Below are 19,293 nucleotides of genomic sequence, written 5' to 3' on the forward strand. Positions count from 1 at the left end.
CACGTGTACCCCAATGTTCATCACAACACTGTTTACAATAGCCAGGACATGGAAGATGTCAATTGGCAGACGAATGGATTAGAAAGCCATGGTACATATACATTATGGAATATTACTCAGCTATTAAAAGAACACATTTGAATCAGTTCCAATGAGGTGGATGAAACTAGAGCCTATTATATAGAGTGAAGTATGTCGGAAAGAAAAACACCAATACAGTGTATTAACACATATATATGGAATTTAGAAAGTTGATAATGATTAACCCTATATGCGAGACAGCAAAAGAGACACAGATATAAAGAACGTACTTTTGAACTCTGTGGGAGAAGGTGAGGGTGGGATGATTTGAGAGAATAGCATTGAAACATGTATATTAACATATGTGAAAGAGATCACCAGTCCAAGTTCGATGCATGAGACAGGGCAGTCTAAGCCGGTGCACTGGGACAACCCAGAGGGATGGGATGTGGGAGAGGGGTTTGGGGTGGTGGGACATATGTACACCCATGGCTGATTCATGTCAATGTATGGCAAAAACCACTACAATACTGTAAAGTAATTAGCCTCCAATTAAAATAAATAATTAATTTTTTAAAAAAGAATGTACAAAAGAAATGCACTTCGAGTATTTTGAATGCAAAGTGGCTCACTATCATTTTCCCAGAATCACAGTTCGGTCAGGGATAAATGCTAAGTTCATCCTGAAGTGAGTTCTCCCCTCAATTCACTGCATTACTTTAATTATACCATGTAGACAACATATTGTGACATTATTTAGCCATGTGTTCCATGTGGCTTGCATCTCCCACATATGTGATATGTCCCATAAGCACAGACAAATAACTACAGCAGTAATCTAGTTACCAGTTCAGAGCTAACCACCAATCAGAACACAATTTTAGCTATTTCTATAAATAATGTTTTTAAGTGCTCTTGTGCTTTCTATCAAATCCTAAACATTCTGTATTATCAAGAAAAATAATGTGCTTACCCTGGAGCACAAACACAGCCACTTATGCAGGGTGACGATGGCGCGCAAGTGAAGTTCATAGCCAAATTTGCACATGTAGTTTCACAATTTATACCACCAGCTGGTAATTCAGGGTCAGGAAACCTACAGTCGAAATACTGTTTTCCCTCAGGGCAGATGTGAACTTCAGGAACAAGGCACAGACAAAATATGTTTAACTTTGTATTTGCTCCATATACACAATCACATTTACATGCGTTTGTCATCAAAACACAATTAACTATAGAACACAGTATATTTTACCAGTAATAACTGATGACCCCAGTAATAACTGATTTTACTCTGTGATGTTTGGTTCATGAGCTTAAACCGTTCTCTAGCCAGATTTCCTTTAATCACCTAAATTTCCAAAATCTATTTTGAGTTTGAAAATTTAAGCTGCCTTCCATAAGAAAACAACTCAACAACTAGTATATACCTTCCTGAGATCAAGAAACAGGGTATTTCGATTAATCTAAATATATATTATCATTTTTTGAGGACTGACAGTACCGTATATTTAAACTTTTGCAAAGCTATGTGTTTACAACAAACACGTGATACTTTTAGATCTTGCTTCACCCCTGAGTCACTATTTATGTTACTCCTTCCTGGTGGCTTAGACAGGAAAGGATCTGCCTGCAATGCAGGAGACCCAGGGACCCCAGGATTGAACCTGGGGTCCCTGGGTCTCAAGATCCCCTGGAAGGGGCATGGCCACCCCCTTGCATCCTATCCAGTATTCTTGCCTGGAGAATTCCATGAACAGAGGAGCCTGGCAGGCTACAGTCTATGGGGCCACAAAGAGTCAGACATGACTGAGTGACTAACACCGTTCACTATAATGTGGAAGTGCAGAAAATGGGCATAATTACAGGGGCTACATATTGCTCCAGAAAGCTTTTGAGTTCAGAGGGATTACCACCTCTTATGTGGGGTCAAAAGGAAACTTGCGGATTCCTCTGCAACAAGCCTGGCCATCTGGGCTTCCTTTCCTTCAATACTGAGCCACCCAATGCAGATGAGTCAAGGCGGGGAGGGCCCCACAGCTCCCAAATATGTGTGCAGTCCATGAACATACCCTGTAAATAAGCCCTAGACAGCCTGAATCCTGATAAATTGAATCAAGGGCATATAATTAATTCAAAGCTAAGTTAGAAAATATATAACTGTGCAAATAAATAACAAAGCAATAGCTCACAATTGGTTTTATCAGCCTACACTCTTGCTATCCATTAAAATCAACAGAAGGTAGCTTTGTTTAGTATTTGCCTAGAATTTCTCCACAGTGACATAAATTTGAGGCTTTCTGGGTGGTGAAAAATAAATAATATAAAAGGTCTCCTAATATATATGGTCTTCAGGAATGATATGCAATCATAATATGATATTTTCAAAAGAATGGCAGTCGATGTCATTTTACATACCATTGTTAACTGATGGCTGCTAGTCCTAAAGCTTTGCTACTTAAAATGTAGCCCTGAACCCAGGAGCATTAGCATCACTTTGGCCACCAGTAGAAATGTTGCAGGCATCACCCTCACCTACTGAATCAGAATCATTATTTAACAAGATCCCTAGGCTTTTATGTGTGTACACTCAGAATCTAAGAATTGCTGGTCTGGAGTAGGGTCTCCCAACTGCTGTTGCACAAGTGAATTCCAACAGGTGCCTGGATACATATCCCTAAAGCGTTTGGCGGACCTGAGGTGGTGCTGGGACAGGGAGCATCAGACAGCCTCCCTGGGTTGATCAGCTCTGCCCTAAGCAGCCTTACATGTTCACCCCACACTGTCCAACAAATATTATAATTCTGGAGGTGAAAAAGTTAGGAAGCACCAGAGCACCATGTAGAAAAGCATTCCTAAGGCTATTCCTCCACGTGCATTGGCAAGGAGGCCTGTGATGAATTCAAAACTTCTGCTCTAAGAGTAGGGACAGCACTAGAGCCTCCTTCTCTCTAAGGAAGACATCTATCTAGGTCTTACCAGTAGAGGGCGTTGCTAATTCATCACATTTCACGGTCCCATTTGAACACTGGCTAGAAGAAGTAAACAGATAGTTAATTCATGAAACAAACCTCAAGATTTTTCTGTTTAAAAAACAATATACCATGCAAGAATTGACAAATTAGATTTTTTTCCCAGAAGTTTTTGTAAATAAGTTATTGGTTTAGAACTGATTTGAAGAGCGCTATTTCAGCTCAACACACTTTTATCAAACACTGATACATGTGTGAGGCACTGTGATTAGCATGAAGAATTCAAAGTCCAAAATTCTCAGTCTTTACCCAAGTGCCTACTATGTTCCAGAAGGAGAGAAGACATACAAATAAGTAATTGAGCCAGTGTGACATGCAACATACAAGTGTTTAAGATATATTAACACAAGTAAAGCATGTAACAATGTTTTGAAATCTGTTAGCAATTGACATTAGGGAAAGAAGATAAAGTCTGCAAAATTTTGAAGACAGGAAGGAGGTTACAATATAGATAAAGTAGGAATGTTGTGCTGAGTGAAGATGTACTAAAAATTCACGTAGGGGTGGAACAGCTTTCTATGCAACAGAGTGCCATGTGGGACGTAACCGGAGAGGCCTACAGCAAAGTGTCAAAGGCCAGCTTCTATTAGGACACTAAGACTTTATCCCTGAAGTGAGTCACTAAAGACCTTAAACAGAGATGTGATATTGTTGGTTTGAATTCTAGAAAAGTCATTCTGGCAGCAACGTAGAAGAGATTGTGGACTCACATCTTACAACCTGAGTTCCAAAGTCAGGGCATAAAGCAAAAACCAAATTCAGGCAATATGAATCGTGAAAATCCCTTAAGGAGTTATCATGATAAAGAAAGATTTTTACACTAATTCTCAATAAGCCCAACATAAACAGTTTTGCCTCCAGCTCTGGACTAGATCATGCTTTCTATATTTGAGCCCAGATGAAGAAGCTGACTAACAGAGAAGGGCCATGTCATACAAAAAATATGCTTCTTCTTCGTCTAACACTAGGATGACCCTCAGAAATATGACTCACACTGCGAATGGCAGAGAGGAACCGAGACACAGGGATCTCAGGTCACAGAACCAGGGCTTTCATATCACACTGATTCTGGGACACGGGCTTTTTAAGAGGAATGGCAAATGAGACGATGAGACAAATGGAATTTTTTTCTCACTGAGGTGGGAAGGTTCCTTTGTTTTTGCCAAGTTTACTTAAATTCAATTATGTTAAGTTTAAGAGCAATATAAGATCTTGGTAGAATGGAAGGAGACAAAACTAAAGACAAGAAGATCATGTAGAAACGTCCAGGGAAGAGATGCTGAGAGACATTGCTAAGACAGAGGTAATAGAAAGGAGGAAATGGATTTCAACTGTATGGAGGAAATAAAATCTAAAGTCATTGGGAGTATACTGGGTGGGGGTGTTGAAGAGGAGGAAAGAGTCAAAGACAGCTCCCAGATTTATGGCTTGGGAAACTATGGCTAATAGTGCAACCTACTGTAGATAGAGCCAAGAGCTGGTTGCCTTTGCATCTCGATTGAGGGAAAGGAAGGGAGATGCACATAGCAGTAAATACAAATTGTGCATAAACAATATTCTGTCATGGATACAAAATAAGCTGCAAAGCAAAACAGACAGAGCAAGCACTGCAGAGCCAGGCTGTCCGGGAATGAATCCTGGCTTTGTTACCAAGGTGCTTAACTGTCCGTGCCTCATTTCCTCCCATGTACACGGGGCTGTAGCAACTGTACCTGCCTCTTAGGGTTACAGTGATGGGTGTTTTAACAGATGTAAAACTCCCAGAATGATACCAGGACTACAGAAAGAGCACAGTAAAGGACAGATACGATTATTGCAATGGTTATTATTACTATCCCCTTATGTCTGTTATTATCTGTGGGCCCCTATGTTGCAACTAAAAGGGGGTTAGGAGTTGGATATAGATCTGTGAGGACTGCTGCATGGACTTGTCTGCATTTTTAACAGGTTACAACTCGAAGGAGTGTTTTCTTATGAACAAGCATTTTCTCACTAGAATGGTTGTCCTTTGGGAGGCAGCACTCTGACTCCAGAGTGTGACATGCTGAATTCCAATTTGAAATTGCATTTTCTGAGCCAGTGGATAAGCCACAAAACTAAAACACCTCAGTAACTTACAGCATTTGACCATTCATCTCACCCTTAACTATTATTTGAGAACTAAGGTGAGAGCCATCTCACTCTTAACTATTGAGAACTGATCAAAGGCATTCTATTTCACTGTTTGACACTTTAACTCACAGCTCTTCTCTGCAGTTATGAGCACAAGACTTAGGCATTCCATGCTGAAATGAAATATATATATATATGTGTGTGTATATGTGTGTGTGTGTGTGTGGTTTAATGTATATATGTATATATTTGAGTTAAATATATATAAATATAATACATGTGGTTTAACAGTTTATATATTAAGGTTCTGTATTTTTCAAATTACGGATGTCATATTTTAATTTATGGATTTGGTTAAGAAGTTATATCACTCCATGTTATTTGTCAAGAACAATCACCATTACTGAAACCTACCATAAGCCTGAGGGTGTTGGGATGAGCTCTCCGGGTTGGTAAATACTGCCTCTGTAATGACACCGGCAGTGAAATCTGTAAGGGGGGGAAGAAAAGGTTAAATTAACAAAATAGGATATATTTAAGAAAAAACAACACTGAAATTCACGCAAACCACATGCAGTATTGGTACTTTAAAGGCACAGTCTAGCAATGACATTACTGCACAAAATTCCATGCAATTCTGTTAAACAAATGTGAAATCTTGTGCAGCTTTAGATTTTGTTTCCCAAAACTCATACGCTGTATTGTTTTAGTCACACAAAGACTATGTTGTCTTTGTCACAAAAATGTCCCTGGAGGCACTTCAGAGAAACACAACCAATATATCATGTAACCCTATGTAGACAACAAAGTCTTTATGTCATGGGAGATTTGAGAAATTTCTGAATGCTAAGAGACATTACAATCCTGCTGCTACAATTTTCCACATGACAGCGAAGCATAAATCTTGCTATTATTATTGATACAGCAAAACCACATAGGAATGAACTTTGGGATTACACATCAGATTCCTTAGCTCTTTCTGTAGCGATTTGTGAGCACATACAGGGTTAACAAATAAATAAGAGTAAGGATATTAAGAAATATTAAAGAAACAACTCACAAGCAGATCCTTGCATATATGCACACTTATTTTATGGAAAAAGTGACATTTAATAGTAGAAAAAATTTAGGGTTCCGAGTCGATTAGATTTAAAAAAAAAAAAAGAAAAAAGACAGGGAGAAAAGAAACAGGCATGACAGCCCATTGATCCTGTAAGGGAGACAGATTAAAAATTGGATGCTGTCAACACATTTCTGGGACGTACATGGGCACACAGAAGCTAAGCGTGTCTTCATAGTATTTGCCTTCAGGACAGTTGCAGCCTTCAGCACAGTCATCGTTGCACTGCTCTGGGGAAGAGAGGGAGAGGCAGGAGCGGCGACAGAAGGAGGCGCAGTGATGGTACATCATGCCTTTCTGACACACCACCCCTGGGGACGAAGAAGCATCGGTTGAGAAAGATCTCCACAGCACCCAGAAGCACTGTATGCTGGGTGATAAGTCTATGATAGACACAAATCATGAAAAAAGAAGATCTTCCACCTCAATAAACCGAGAACATCACTGACTGCTATAACATAAATAAATAAACACACAATCCTTTGCCTCAACAGAACTTTAACCAAAGCAGAATACAATTTCTATGTGAACTATATTTAACTGTACCATTTCATAACATTCTTTACAGCCTGTGCTACAGTTTTCTTAGTACATTTAAGGTATTTTATCTGTCTACATAAAGCTACTGTCCTCACATTTTAAACTTGTTTACTGCTATGTTGGCACCATCTTCTTTATGACATTGTTTAATCCTAAGTAAACTTTGTCATCTACAAGTAACACAAAACTTGATTTTATTGATCTATGCTCACAGATCCTGTTTTTTGCCTTTTAAATCATGTTTATATCCTTTGCTAAATCCTTCCAATTTCTTTTTAGAAGAAACTGAATTGATTACAGTAGGCAAACTAAAATATTCTAAAAACACACTTGCACAGACACCTCAGAAATGCTGGGTAAAATAACTGAAATAATGTTAATCGTACAACTGATCTTGTGAGGAAAAAAAAGAGGGGGGAGTGGAAGGTAACTTCTTAGGATGACAGAGGTAAAAAAAAAAAAATACAGAACTTTAAGTAGAGAAAGCGAGAGTGGGTCGCACTGATTTTTGACCTTATATTTAACTCTTAAGGAAATGAAAAATGAAAGTTGGTCCTTTTCAAGGCAAGGAACTGGTAGGCTCTTAACTAATATGTCCAAAAAAATCACCTAACTCAGTTGAAACAATGGCCTACAGCAGAGGTCAGCAAACATTTTTTGGAATGAGCTAAATGGTTCCAAAGAATGGCAAGGAAAAATAAGAAAGCCTTCCTCAGTGATCAATGCAAAGAAATAGAGGAAAACAATAGAATGGGAAAGACTAGAGATCTCTTCAAGAAAATTAGAGATACAAAGGGAACATTTCATGCAAAGATGCGAACAATAAAGGACAGAAATGGTATGAACCTAACAGAAGCAGAAGAGATTAAAAAGAGGTGGCAAGAATACATAGAAGAACTATACAAAAAGTTCTTCATGACCCAGATCATCATGATGGTGTGATCACCAACCTAGAGCGAGACATCCTGGGATGCAAAGTCAAGTGGGCCTTAGGAAGCATCACTACGAACAAAGCTAGTGAAGATGATGGAATTCCAGTTAAGCTATTTCAAATCCTGCACTCATCTCACACGCTAGTAAAGTAATGCTCAAAATTCTCCAAGCCAGGCTTCAACAGTACATGAACTCTGAACTTCCAGATGTTCAAGCTGGATTTAGAAAAGGCAGAGGGACCAGAGATCAAATTGCCAATATCTGTTGGATCATTGAAAAAGCAAGAGATTTCCAGAAAAACATCTCCTTCTGCTTTATTGACTACACCAAAGCCTTTGACTGCATTGATCAAAACAAACTGGAAAATTCTTCAAGAGATGGGAATACCAGACCACCTTACCTGCCTCCTGAGAAATATGTATGCAGGTCAAGAAGCAACAGTTAGAACCAGACATGGAACAACAGACTGGTTCCAAATAGTGAAAGGAGTACGTCAAGGCTGTATATTGCCACCCTGCTTATTTAACTTCTATGCAGAGTGCATCATGCGAAATGCTGGGCTGGATGAAGCACAAGCTGGAATCAAGATTGCTGGGAGAAATATCAATAAACCTCAGATATGCAGATGACACCACCCTTATGGCAGAAAGTGAAGAAGAACAAAAGAGCCTCTTAATGAAAGTGAAAGAGGAAAATGAAAATGTTGGCTTAAAATTCAACATTCAAAAAATGAAGATAAAGGCATCCAATCCCATCACTTCATGAAAAATAGATGGGGAAACAATGGAAACAGTGACAGACTTTGTTTTGGGGGGCTCCAAAATCACTGCAGATGGTGACTGCAGTCATGAACTTAAAAGACTCTTGCTCCTTAGAAGAAAAGTTATGACAAACCTAGATAGCATATTAAAAAGCAGAGACATTACTTTGTCAACAAAGGTCTATCTAGTCAAAGCCTTGGTTTTTCCAGTAGTCATGTATGGATGTGAGAGTTGGACTATAAAGAAAGCTGAGTGCTGAAGAATTGATGCTTTTGAACTGTGGTGTTGGAGAAGATTCTTGAGAGTCCCTTGAGCTGCAAGGAGATCAAATCAGTTAATCTGAAAGGAAATAGTCCTGAATATTCATTGGAAGGACTGAGGATAAGCTGAAGCTCCAATACTTTGGCCACCTGATGCCAAGAACTGACTCATTTGAAAAGATCCTGATTCTGGGAAAGATTGAAGACAGGAGGAGAAGGGGACGACAGAGGATGAGATGGTGGATGGCCATCACCAACTCGAAAGACATGAGTTTGAGCAAGCTTTGGGAGTTGGTGATGGACAGGGAAGCCTGGCATTCTACAGTCCATGGGGTCACAAAAAGTTGGACACAACTGAGCAACTGAAAAGGTGAATAGTTTCAACTTTCCAGGCCATGCAGTCTCTGTTACAACTACCCAGCTCTCCCCTTGTAGCTAAATATGCAAACATATGGACAGTAAAATTTATTTACAAAATACAGGAAGCCCAAGGGTTTAATTTGCCAACTTCTAGATGAGAAGAAATCTGCTCATAATACAAGAGATGCCAGGATAGCTACACTAATTTTGCTTATGGTAAAAATAGTCAAAAGCTATTGTCTTATCTAACAGAGCTCCAAACTTAAGAAATACAGTAATCCTCCATTTTCTTCATGTTGACACATTATATTAGTATTTCAAATAACTTAAGCAAATGTTTACTTTTTACTGAAAAATAGCAGCAATTACAAATGCAAACATCTCCGAAGTGCTATTTGATTATCTTCATCAGTGCCACTGCCATCATACTCACCACAGAATGAAATCTGAGCTCTGAAATCAATGGGAATGCCACGCTGGCCACAGAGGTAGGCATAGTGGGCAAGAGCATTGCACAGACAGGCGCTTCCACACTTGCATGCATCGTGGCGGCACAGCTGATAGTATAGCCCAGGGCTAATGTAGACGTGGCAAGGAGCAAAGAGCTCCTGGTGGATAATGTCACAGTGCGCTGCATATCCAACTAACAGACAAAGAACCCATTAGCACTTCATTTACTAGTCTAGCTAGTATCAAATACCCCTAAGTATCAAATTCCAGCACTAGCCAAGGCATCTTGCTTTCCTAGAAGTACACTGTGCTGCACACTCAGTAAGCGTCGGTATCTTCAGCTTATACCTTTTTGGGGGGGAGGGGTTTGCTTTCAATAATATTGGTAACAGCACTTACTCCAAATTTAATATTCTTTTAGCAAAAAAAAGGTATTGTGTCATACCTGAATAACTTGAGTAACAGAAAGGTTAACTGATAGAAGTCGCCTCAATTACCCCATTGCCTGTGGATCATCTTGGGAAATCACCCCAATTTTGCTATAAATAATTGATGAGTATTAGAAGGTTTATCTCCAGACAACCATACAAAATCAAAGTAGTGCCAGATTATGGATGTTACAGCAACTCCCCAGGATACATTATCCAGGAAGGACTGGGAATCATCTCAGCCCAATGGAGTCTCTGAGTTAAATGGTAATGAGGTAGATGCCACATCATCATTGAATGCGATACACAAGGCACAGTGCGCAATGTCTGTTAAATATTAGGAGCTCAATACTGTTTGATAAATGAATCTGTGAATAAATGAATAATTAATAGAAGTTGATAATGGAGCATATGCTAAAGGCTCTGAGGTATCACTACCAAGTCATTTGAGGGGATCTGTGTAATCATTTTGAATTTGTTGATTTTTTCCCTTGAGAAGACTGATCAGATATAATTCTCAGTGGGAGTAACCAAGTTTGACAAAACAATCTAGATTTCATCTTTCTGAAAAAAGCCTAGTGTGATTTCTTGGTGTAATGGACCTTGATCGCATTGATTTCCTCATGGAAGAAAAATTAATCAGTCTTGGAGCTGTCATTGTCTTTGAGAGACAAGATGAGCTGCTAGAGTTTTAGAATTTTTTCATTATTAAGGGATTATGCTGAACCTATTTTGTGAAGTATTTTAAATATACTATTAGAAACACATGCTAATTATGAGTAATTACCTGAGTATTACATTTTTGTATTATTAAGCACATAATATGTGAAAATAAATGATTTAGACTATGTAACAGTATACTATTGGCATGCACACTTCCAATTACCAGGATCTCTAAGCAAAGAGTTAGTTGTATTATATGCTCTAAGGATTTGTAGATCAAAAATATTCCTACTGACATTAAGTGAAAGGGTGACTCAGAAAATCCTTGTTTAAAAATATCCTTCAGAATCCACATTAGAATTAACTTTTGTCTGTTTACTTTACTTTCTTTGGGGATGTTTTTGAATTTACCTATTTGAAATTAAAAAAAAAAGTTCAAGGCAAGCATGAAGAAAATATATAAGTCATAGAAGACATATGATACAAGGACAAAAGTGATAAATATATATATGTAACAAAATAGCAGGTAATAAAGGAAGTCATTAAAGAAACAACCAGAGAAAAACTGAATTTATCAACTGGACTCTACTCCAACTTTTACATGCTGTTTTTTTTTTCAAGAGATCAAAAATAATTTAACGAAGAAAACTTGAAGTCTAGACAGAGTCATTGGTAAATTCAATCAAAATTTCAATCAAATATGCTGGCCACTTAATTTTAGACTAGCATAACCCTGATACCACAAATCTCACAGACACTAAAAGAAAAATATAAACAAATATCCTTCATAATATAAGTAAAATATCTTCAACAAAATAATAGCAATCTAGTAATACATAAAAATGCTAATGATTATGCTAATTCATCATCACCAAATAAGGTTTATCCTATGAATGAAGTTTAGTTTAGTATTTGAAAATAATCAATGCAATGCAACATAGTAATGGAATAAAAGATAAGCTTAATAAATAAATAAAAGATACATCCTAATAAGAACATTAAAAATAAAATTATCAAAATATTAAGGAAGGAACTGAAAAATTTAGAAACAAACTGAGCAGGAAAAATGAAATGAGAAGGACTAAATCTATTAGTAAAAAGTTGAGGAGAGAATGGGAAGGAAAGTGTTGTTAAATGGAAATGAGGTTAAAATCATTAAATCATAGAAAGCAAAAGACTCAAGTCTATTCCTCTTACTACAGTCAGGAAAAATGACCCAAGATATTAACAAACTTCTTTAAGTTTAGAAGTTGACCTAGATAAAAATCCAGTACTAAAAGAAAATTCCTAGAGTAGGAAATGGCAAACCACTCCAGTATTCTTGCCTGGAAAAATTCCATGGACTGAGGGCTTTGCAGGCTACAGTCCATGGGATCGCCAAGAGTGGGACATGACTGAGCACCGCACCCCCCCACACACACACACACAAAATCAAGATTATCTTGTGTTCTTGCCAGGACACTAAAATCACAATTTAATAATAAGGGCCACAGAACAATAAACAGAATCCCTCCAAACAACCACCACAAAATAACAGTAAACTAGCCAAAATTGTTAAAGGAACAATATTAAATTATAAAAATGTCTATTTAAGCATGTGCATCAACTTTTTTCACAAAGTGATTTTACCAAAAATAGTGCCTTATTTTATTGAATAGTAAACTGGCCTTTCCCATGGTCTGCTGTTGCTTTAGTAAAAAAAAAAAAAAAGTACAGCCCCAAATTATCGGCATGTGAGTTGCACTATCACTGTAAACTGAAACTGGAGTGTGAGCGTCTCAGATTATTGCACACCTGATGGCACAAAGCTTTTCTGGATCACCGGCTTCCTGCTTATGAAGCAATAATATGTTCTGTGAGTAGGAACTCATCATGTGTCAGTAATAAACAGAAGAATTCACAGGCACGGTCATGCTATGGAACCAAAACTGAACATCCCAAGATTACATGAACATTATAATACTCCAGAGATTTTTCTTTAGCATTTAAAGAATCTGAAATATACAAAATGCTAGCTCACATTTGAGAACAACTGAGGGATTTCTGAGCACCTAAAACAAGGAAATTTATAAATGCAGAATAATAAATGAAATAGTCATTTTCTGGAGTTCTTTTTTTAAGTAACCTAGATTACATAAAGAGGCATATGTATTAAGCAAAAATACATAAGGAATGGCATTGATTTATCATAATGAAGAAAATGAGAATTTAAAATTGCTAATTTTACAAAATTACAGTAATAAAAAGAACGTTTTCCTGGGTTGACATGCAGAAAGACTCACTGTTTTGTTGATTAATGTTGCAGGGGTCCACCATAGGAACATGAACAGGTGCAAAACAAGTAGAAGAAACTCTCCAAGCATTTGCATGAAGCTGCGGGGTACCTTCTATCATGCCTGATGGAGAACTAGAAAGCAAATATTCTCTTAGTCTCTCCCATTTATTTCCTTCCTTCAGAGTCTTCAAATATTGAAAAAAGAACACTACTTTTTTAATCTACAAGAAATATCTTAGAGTTTGAAATGTTTTATTACATTTTTAAATATACATGGCTTTAGCTTCCTGTTATTAAGACTTTACAACATGTCAAATCTTGGATATGTATGATTTTATTTAATAATCACTTCAATAAGCCTTGGGCTTCCCTGGTGGCTCGGAGGTTAAAGCGTCTGCCCGCAATCCGGGAGACCTGGGTTCGATCCCTGGGTCGGGAGGATCCCCTGGAGAAGGAAATGGCAACCCACTCCAGGATTCTTGACTGGAGAATCCCATGAATGGAGGAGCCTGGTGGGCTAAAGTTCATGGGGTCACAAAGAGTCAGACACGACTTCACTTTCACTTTCAATAAGCCTTGTGAAGAAAACACCTTTATCCCCACTTTAGAGAGAAGGAAAAGCAGAAATTTAGAGAAATATTAACGTTCACTCAGCTGGTGACACTCAATGTTGAAGAGTGGAGATTCAAATGTAATTCACACCAATTTAATGAAAATGCAAACAACCAAAACATCAGTGTGTTTAGTGAGGTAGAGGTAGGGAGCTCACGTGATTCTTTTCAAGGTAAAGACAAATGTCCTAAACAATACATAGTCTATACTTCTGGGATACTTCAATTTTCATTATGAGGCCTGAAATAGGGAGGTTCCATTGTGAAGTTGGGCAAACAAACCAAATGAAAATTGAGGAGAAGTGGTATAAAAGGCACTCTTCATCGAAGTTTACTCAACAAACCAAAATGCAATAGAAATATCTACCCTTCAGGCTTCTAAACCACAACAATGTTTAAGGGCCTGACACTAAAACGCCCCCTCCAGCAGTCATCAAGATTTATTAACTCTTCAGACGATAGATACTGGGAGATAATCCCTACTAGAACTGTGTCAAATATTGTCAGAACCACTTAAAGAATCAGATTGGACTAGGTTTCCTGTAGGAAGATCTCACCAAGCAAAACTTTACTAATGCAAGCCATGCTGCTGCTGCTGCTGCTAAGTCGCTTCAGTCGTGTCTGACTCTGTGCAACCCCATAGACGGCAGCCCACCAGGCTCCCCCATCCCTGGGATTCTCCAGACAAGAATAATGGAGTGGGTTGCCATTTCCTTCTCCAATGCATGAAAGTGAAAAGTGAAAGTGAAGTCGCTCAGTCATTTCCAACTCTTAGCTACCCCATGGTCTGCAGCCTACCAAGCCCCTCCGTCCATGGGATTTTCCAGGCAAGAGTACTGGAGTGGGGTGCCATTGCCTTCTCCAATGCAAGCCATAACTGCATTAATTGCTACAGCATGGCCAAATAGCAGACCAGCATTTATCTCGGCCCTTTTAGTGTCTTAGTAAGCATAACTACTTTGCTTACCATTCATTTCAATCACCATTATGAAGCTATACGGAGCTTCTCACCACAATGACTGAGACAGGAGAAGAAAAGGGAGCCACACAAGCCACTCCCCAATCCTCATTCCTTATCTCCATCCTTTCCTTCTTTTTAGTTTCCCTCATGGCTCAGATGACAAAAGCATCTGCTTGCAATGCAGGAGACCCGGGTTCAGTCCCTGGGTGGGGAAGATCCTCTGGAGAAGGAAGTGGCACCCCACTCCAGTACTCTTGCCTGGAAAATCCCATGGATGGAGGAGCCTTGTAGGCTACAGTCCATGGGGTCGCAGAGTCGGACACGACTGAGCTACTTCACTTTCCTTCTTTTTCCTATCCCGCAAAATGAAACTATTCTAAACTACATAGAATGATAACAAACACCCAATCCAAAATCTCATTTTGCTCCAACGAGAACACAAAGACTCACAGAAATGGCATAACCTGAACTAGGTCTCCTTCCTTGCCTCTCCACTCCTCTCCACCCTACAAAGCACAATAAAATAACTGGTCAAGGTGACGGCTGTACTCAGGGGTCCCAGGAGGAACTGACTCAGAGCTTGGCTCTCTTATTTCACTTAATTCACTTAAAATAATAAACACCAAAAAATAGGAGCTAAAATGTCGACCCATTTATTTATGGCATCTCATTTTACAAAATAGCCTTTCAGTTCACCGTGGTTAACTTACTAAAACAAGGCATACAAAATAAACTTTCAAGCAATTAATATTTTACATTCCATTATGTTTGCAGATTCACATTAACTTTTGTGATGCAAGGAATTTTAACTGCGTATGCTGGAAAACTAAACAATGTTTGAAAATTATCTCTGAAATATTATCCATCACTGTTATCAGGCCTGAATGTTTATACATGGTGCCTTAGAAAGAGGCAGACAGATCTACCATCTGTTAAACATTGACTACTAACCCATTCTGACAAACAGGAGGAGAAAGAAAGCTTAATGCCGCCTCTGTACATCTTAACCAAGGCACTTAATATATTTCTGTTTCACAAATGTGATAAAGGTATCAATATTCTGACCTACCTATAAATGAAACAAAAACCTAAATGACCTAAAAGTAAATAAATTACACATGAGAAAAGATAAAAGAAGCTCTCTTTTGAAATTAAAAAAAAATGTTAAAGCTCTTTCTCTTTGCTGATCCAATTTTTATTCTTGGTACTGTATCAAAGGTCCTATCTCTATTCAGCTCAACTGTCTAAGGCATATAAGGTTCTATGCTAGTTAGAATAAAGAATTTATTAAGGATGTGGTCTTGACTCTCAAAGCTCTTGCAGTTTTAAGTAGAAATCAGACAAATCAATGACAGATGTTCATAGATAACAGAGTCAAAATTAACTTTGGTGGGATATAAACTCACTTTTTGAAGCAAATAATGACTGAGTTGGTTTGAAAAATAAATAGGAGTTAAGGAGGAACATTAGGAAGGGAAAAGAACCCAAAGCAGAAAGAATATACAGAAGTGCTTTTTTAAAAATGGCATTTGAAAAATGGCTCCTTCAGGAAATGTTCCCTGCCTACCCAATCCACACTTGCCTACTTAAAATTCTCCTGTGCTACTAGCCACAACCACACAGGTCAGCACTTAACTTTTTGAAATTACCTCAGGATTTATGTGTTTGTATGTGTGTGTGTGTGCATGATTAATACCTTGCCTAGAACAAATTGTTCCTTTTTTAAAAACTTTTTTACCTGGACCTTTTTAAAGTCTTTGTTGAATTTGTTACGATATTGCTTCTGGTTTATGTTTTGGTTTTTTTTGGCCATGAAGATGTGGCGTATTAGCTCCCAGTTTGAGGATCAAACCCACATCCCCTGCACTGGGAGGCGAAGTCTTAACCACTGGACCACCAGGGAAGTTCTGAATAAATTATTTCTTAAAGATAGCTGTCCCCTCCCAGTCTGCAACATAAGCTCCTTGAGAATGGGGACCACATGTTACTACCTTAATTTTCCCACAGTGCTTAGCACAATAACAGGTGTGCAAAGCATTTATATTAAGCTATACGCTGGGCTTTTCTATATGCAGGTGAAAGTGCTTTGTCAATACAAGGGATATAAATGTATTTTATTGCTTTTTTTCCCTAATAAAACACCAACTATGACAAAATCCAATTAACTTAGATGCCACAATGTTGCTTTAGAGATATCACTCATACCAAGTGATATCAATATTATTAAAGTATAATTTACTGTCATTCACACCAAATGATATTAAGTTTTTTTTAAGGCAGCAGTTTTTAAAAAATAAAATACTGTTAAGCTTGATAGGTGGCAGGGAGAGAATAGTGGGAAGTTATTCCGTGGGTAGCCCTCAGGCTCTGAGTCTTGCTAACTAAATTCAGAGTCAGCTCCACTGTTTTTGAGCTAAGTGATTTTGAGCTATTTATTTGTCACTTTGGTGTCAGTTAGCTTCTTTATCTATAAAATGGAGTTACCAATCAGGGGGTTGCTACAATATTTAAATATGATGATCCATGTCAAGCTCTTGGAACAGCAATGACTAAGCTATTATTAGGTAAGTAAGCATTTTTAATGTGAGAATTTATATCCTCTAAATTACTAGTCATCACGTCATGTTCAGAGATCATACTTACAGAAAATCATCCCTTATGTTCCCGTTAAATGTGCCACACAGACCTAATGTTCTTCTTTTCCACGCACTAGACAGCTGAATATAAACTCTTTCCCCATCTACAGCGAACAGAATCTTTAAACCAAATGTGGTTTTTAGAAGAATAAATAAGGATGACAGAGTCTGAATTTCAACAATTCCTGCAGGAAAAGAACATACATAAATCAGCTCTGAGATTCACAGGCAACGCTCTGAAATGCTAATGTACAACATTAGGGATCTGCTTCCAAAGACTTCTTCCCAGTTCTCTGTGCCCCAGGGCCAATTTTTGCCACCCTATGCCTACTTTCTTTTCTTCCATTTCCCTTCTGTCCTTCTTTCTGGAGGAGCAGATATTTTTAACAGAATGTCAGGTTTACATGTAATTTCAGTTGGCAAGCATCTCATACGGAGTGAGGATAGACAGTCAGACATTTAAAATCGGATCTATGGTCCTTTATGTGTGTGTGTGTGTGTGTGTGATGTCCCCCAAATTGGTCATGATTCAATAAGGAAGTGGCACTTTTTCAAAAATTCCCCACTCCCTCGAGACATTCAGTGAAAAAGAGATGCACAGCACTAGAGAAGCATCATTTCATGAGATATCTTTACAGAAGAGAAACTTGTGTTCAAGATTCATGTTGATGTATGGCAAAAACCATCACGATATTGTGGAGTAATTATCTTCCAATTAAAATAAATGAATTAGTTTTAAAAAGAAAGATTGAATATGACTTTTGCCACCATAAAAGTTCTTCCTGCACTCCCTATCACAATTTCTGTCATCAGTCTGTCACCAAACCCAGAAATCTGAGCATTATTCTTTGAACACATCATCTTTTTATTGCCCTTCCATCGCCGAGTAGATAACACTTTTTTTCCTAAATAAAAGTTCAACCTGTTTTCTTCTTTCCATCTCTACTGTCACTGCCTCGTATCGGTTCCTCCTCAAATCCTTACGCCCTACTCTAATAACGTCCTAACTATTCTCCATGTCTCCTTTCTAACACTTCTCAAATCCATGTCCATAGCGTTGTTATAGTAGTCTACCAAGACAAAAAGGACTCTCAGTCTCCCCATTTAAACTCACTTGCTTATTTGGTTGAAGCATATGAGATTGTCATCTTTGTACACGAACAAGGTCAAACGATAACAATTGCATATCAGTTTCATATCAAGTTCAATCAATACCCTTGGATGACACTGAGTGTGATCATGTAATTTTTAATACAAATCAAGTACTTCTGAAAGCAAAAGTGACTGTTATAAGTGACTACACTAGAACACGGGCCCGAACACAGCCTCCCAGGAAAATTACAAACTATTAATGCCCTGTATATAAAGCCTTCCCCATGAGATTAAGAGATATAAACTACTATATATAAAATAGATAAGCAAGAAGGATGTATTGTACAGCAAAAGGAAATACAGCCATTGTTTTGGAATGGCTCTGATCTATTAAAATGTTGAAGCACTGTGTTGTATACTTGAAACTTATATTGTAAATTAACTATACTTCAATCAAAAAACTAAGACCCTCCTCATTCTCATGCCCGTCTCTTTCCTTATTTTGATCTCTGGACATTCTATACTTAACTTCTTCATGCTGTAGCAATGCCAAGCTAGTTAAAGTTCCCCTTAACATACTACATAGTTCTCTTCTTTGCTAGGCCTAGAACACTTTCCCCATCTCCTTTATCCTGGCAATTCCTCAACTGTCAATGCTCAATTGGATATCCTTTCTTTAAGAAGAACTTCCTGACCACACCAGCACACCCAGTGCTGGGTGAGATATACCAAATCATTTAGACTCCCAAAGTCTCTATGCATATCTTTGAGTTTATCATATCTTTAAGTGGTTATTTACTTGCATCTTTCCTCTTCCAAACTCTAGGCCACTTGAAGTGAAGTGAAAGTTGCTCAGTCGTGTCTGACTCTTTGTGACCCCATGGACTATACAGTCCATGGAATTCTCCAGGCCAGAATACTGGAGTGGGTAGCCTTTCCCTTCTCCAGGGGATCTTCTCAACCCAGGGATCAAGCCCGGGTCTCCCACACTGCAGGCAGATTCTTTACCAGCTGAGCCACAGGGGAAGCCCAAGAATA

At 38.2% G+C, this 19,293-nt stretch overlaps 1 protein-coding gene across 1 annotated transcript in view; it reads right to left on the reverse strand.

The window, feature by feature from the left end:
- The window catches only part of OTOGL (otogelin like), a 173,140-nt gene that overhangs the window by 111,893 nt on the left and 41,954 nt on the right, over positions 1 to 19,293 (reverse strand). The window contains exons 17-23 of the mRNA XM_043447277.1: positions 17,171 to 17,348; positions 12,963 to 13,087; positions 9,573 to 9,782; positions 6,431 to 6,596; positions 5,580 to 5,654; positions 3,001 to 3,053; positions 995 to 1,157 (exon numbers count right to left, since the gene is read on the reverse strand). Coding sequence (XP_043303212.1) covers positions 995 to 1,157; positions 3,001 to 3,053; positions 5,580 to 5,654; positions 6,431 to 6,596; positions 9,573 to 9,782; positions 12,963 to 13,087; positions 17,171 to 17,348 — 970 coding nt within the window. The remainder of the gene's footprint in view (positions 1 to 994; positions 1,158 to 3,000; positions 3,054 to 5,579; positions 5,655 to 6,430; positions 6,597 to 9,572; positions 9,783 to 12,962; positions 13,088 to 17,170; positions 17,349 to 19,293) is intronic.

Source organism: Cervus canadensis, chromosome 25, assembly GCF_019320065.1.
Source record: "Cervus canadensis isolate Bull #8, Minnesota chromosome 25, ASM1932006v1, whole genome shotgun sequence".
NCBI classification, from domain to species: domain Eukaryota; kingdom Metazoa; phylum Chordata; class Mammalia; order Artiodactyla; family Cervidae; genus Cervus; species Cervus canadensis.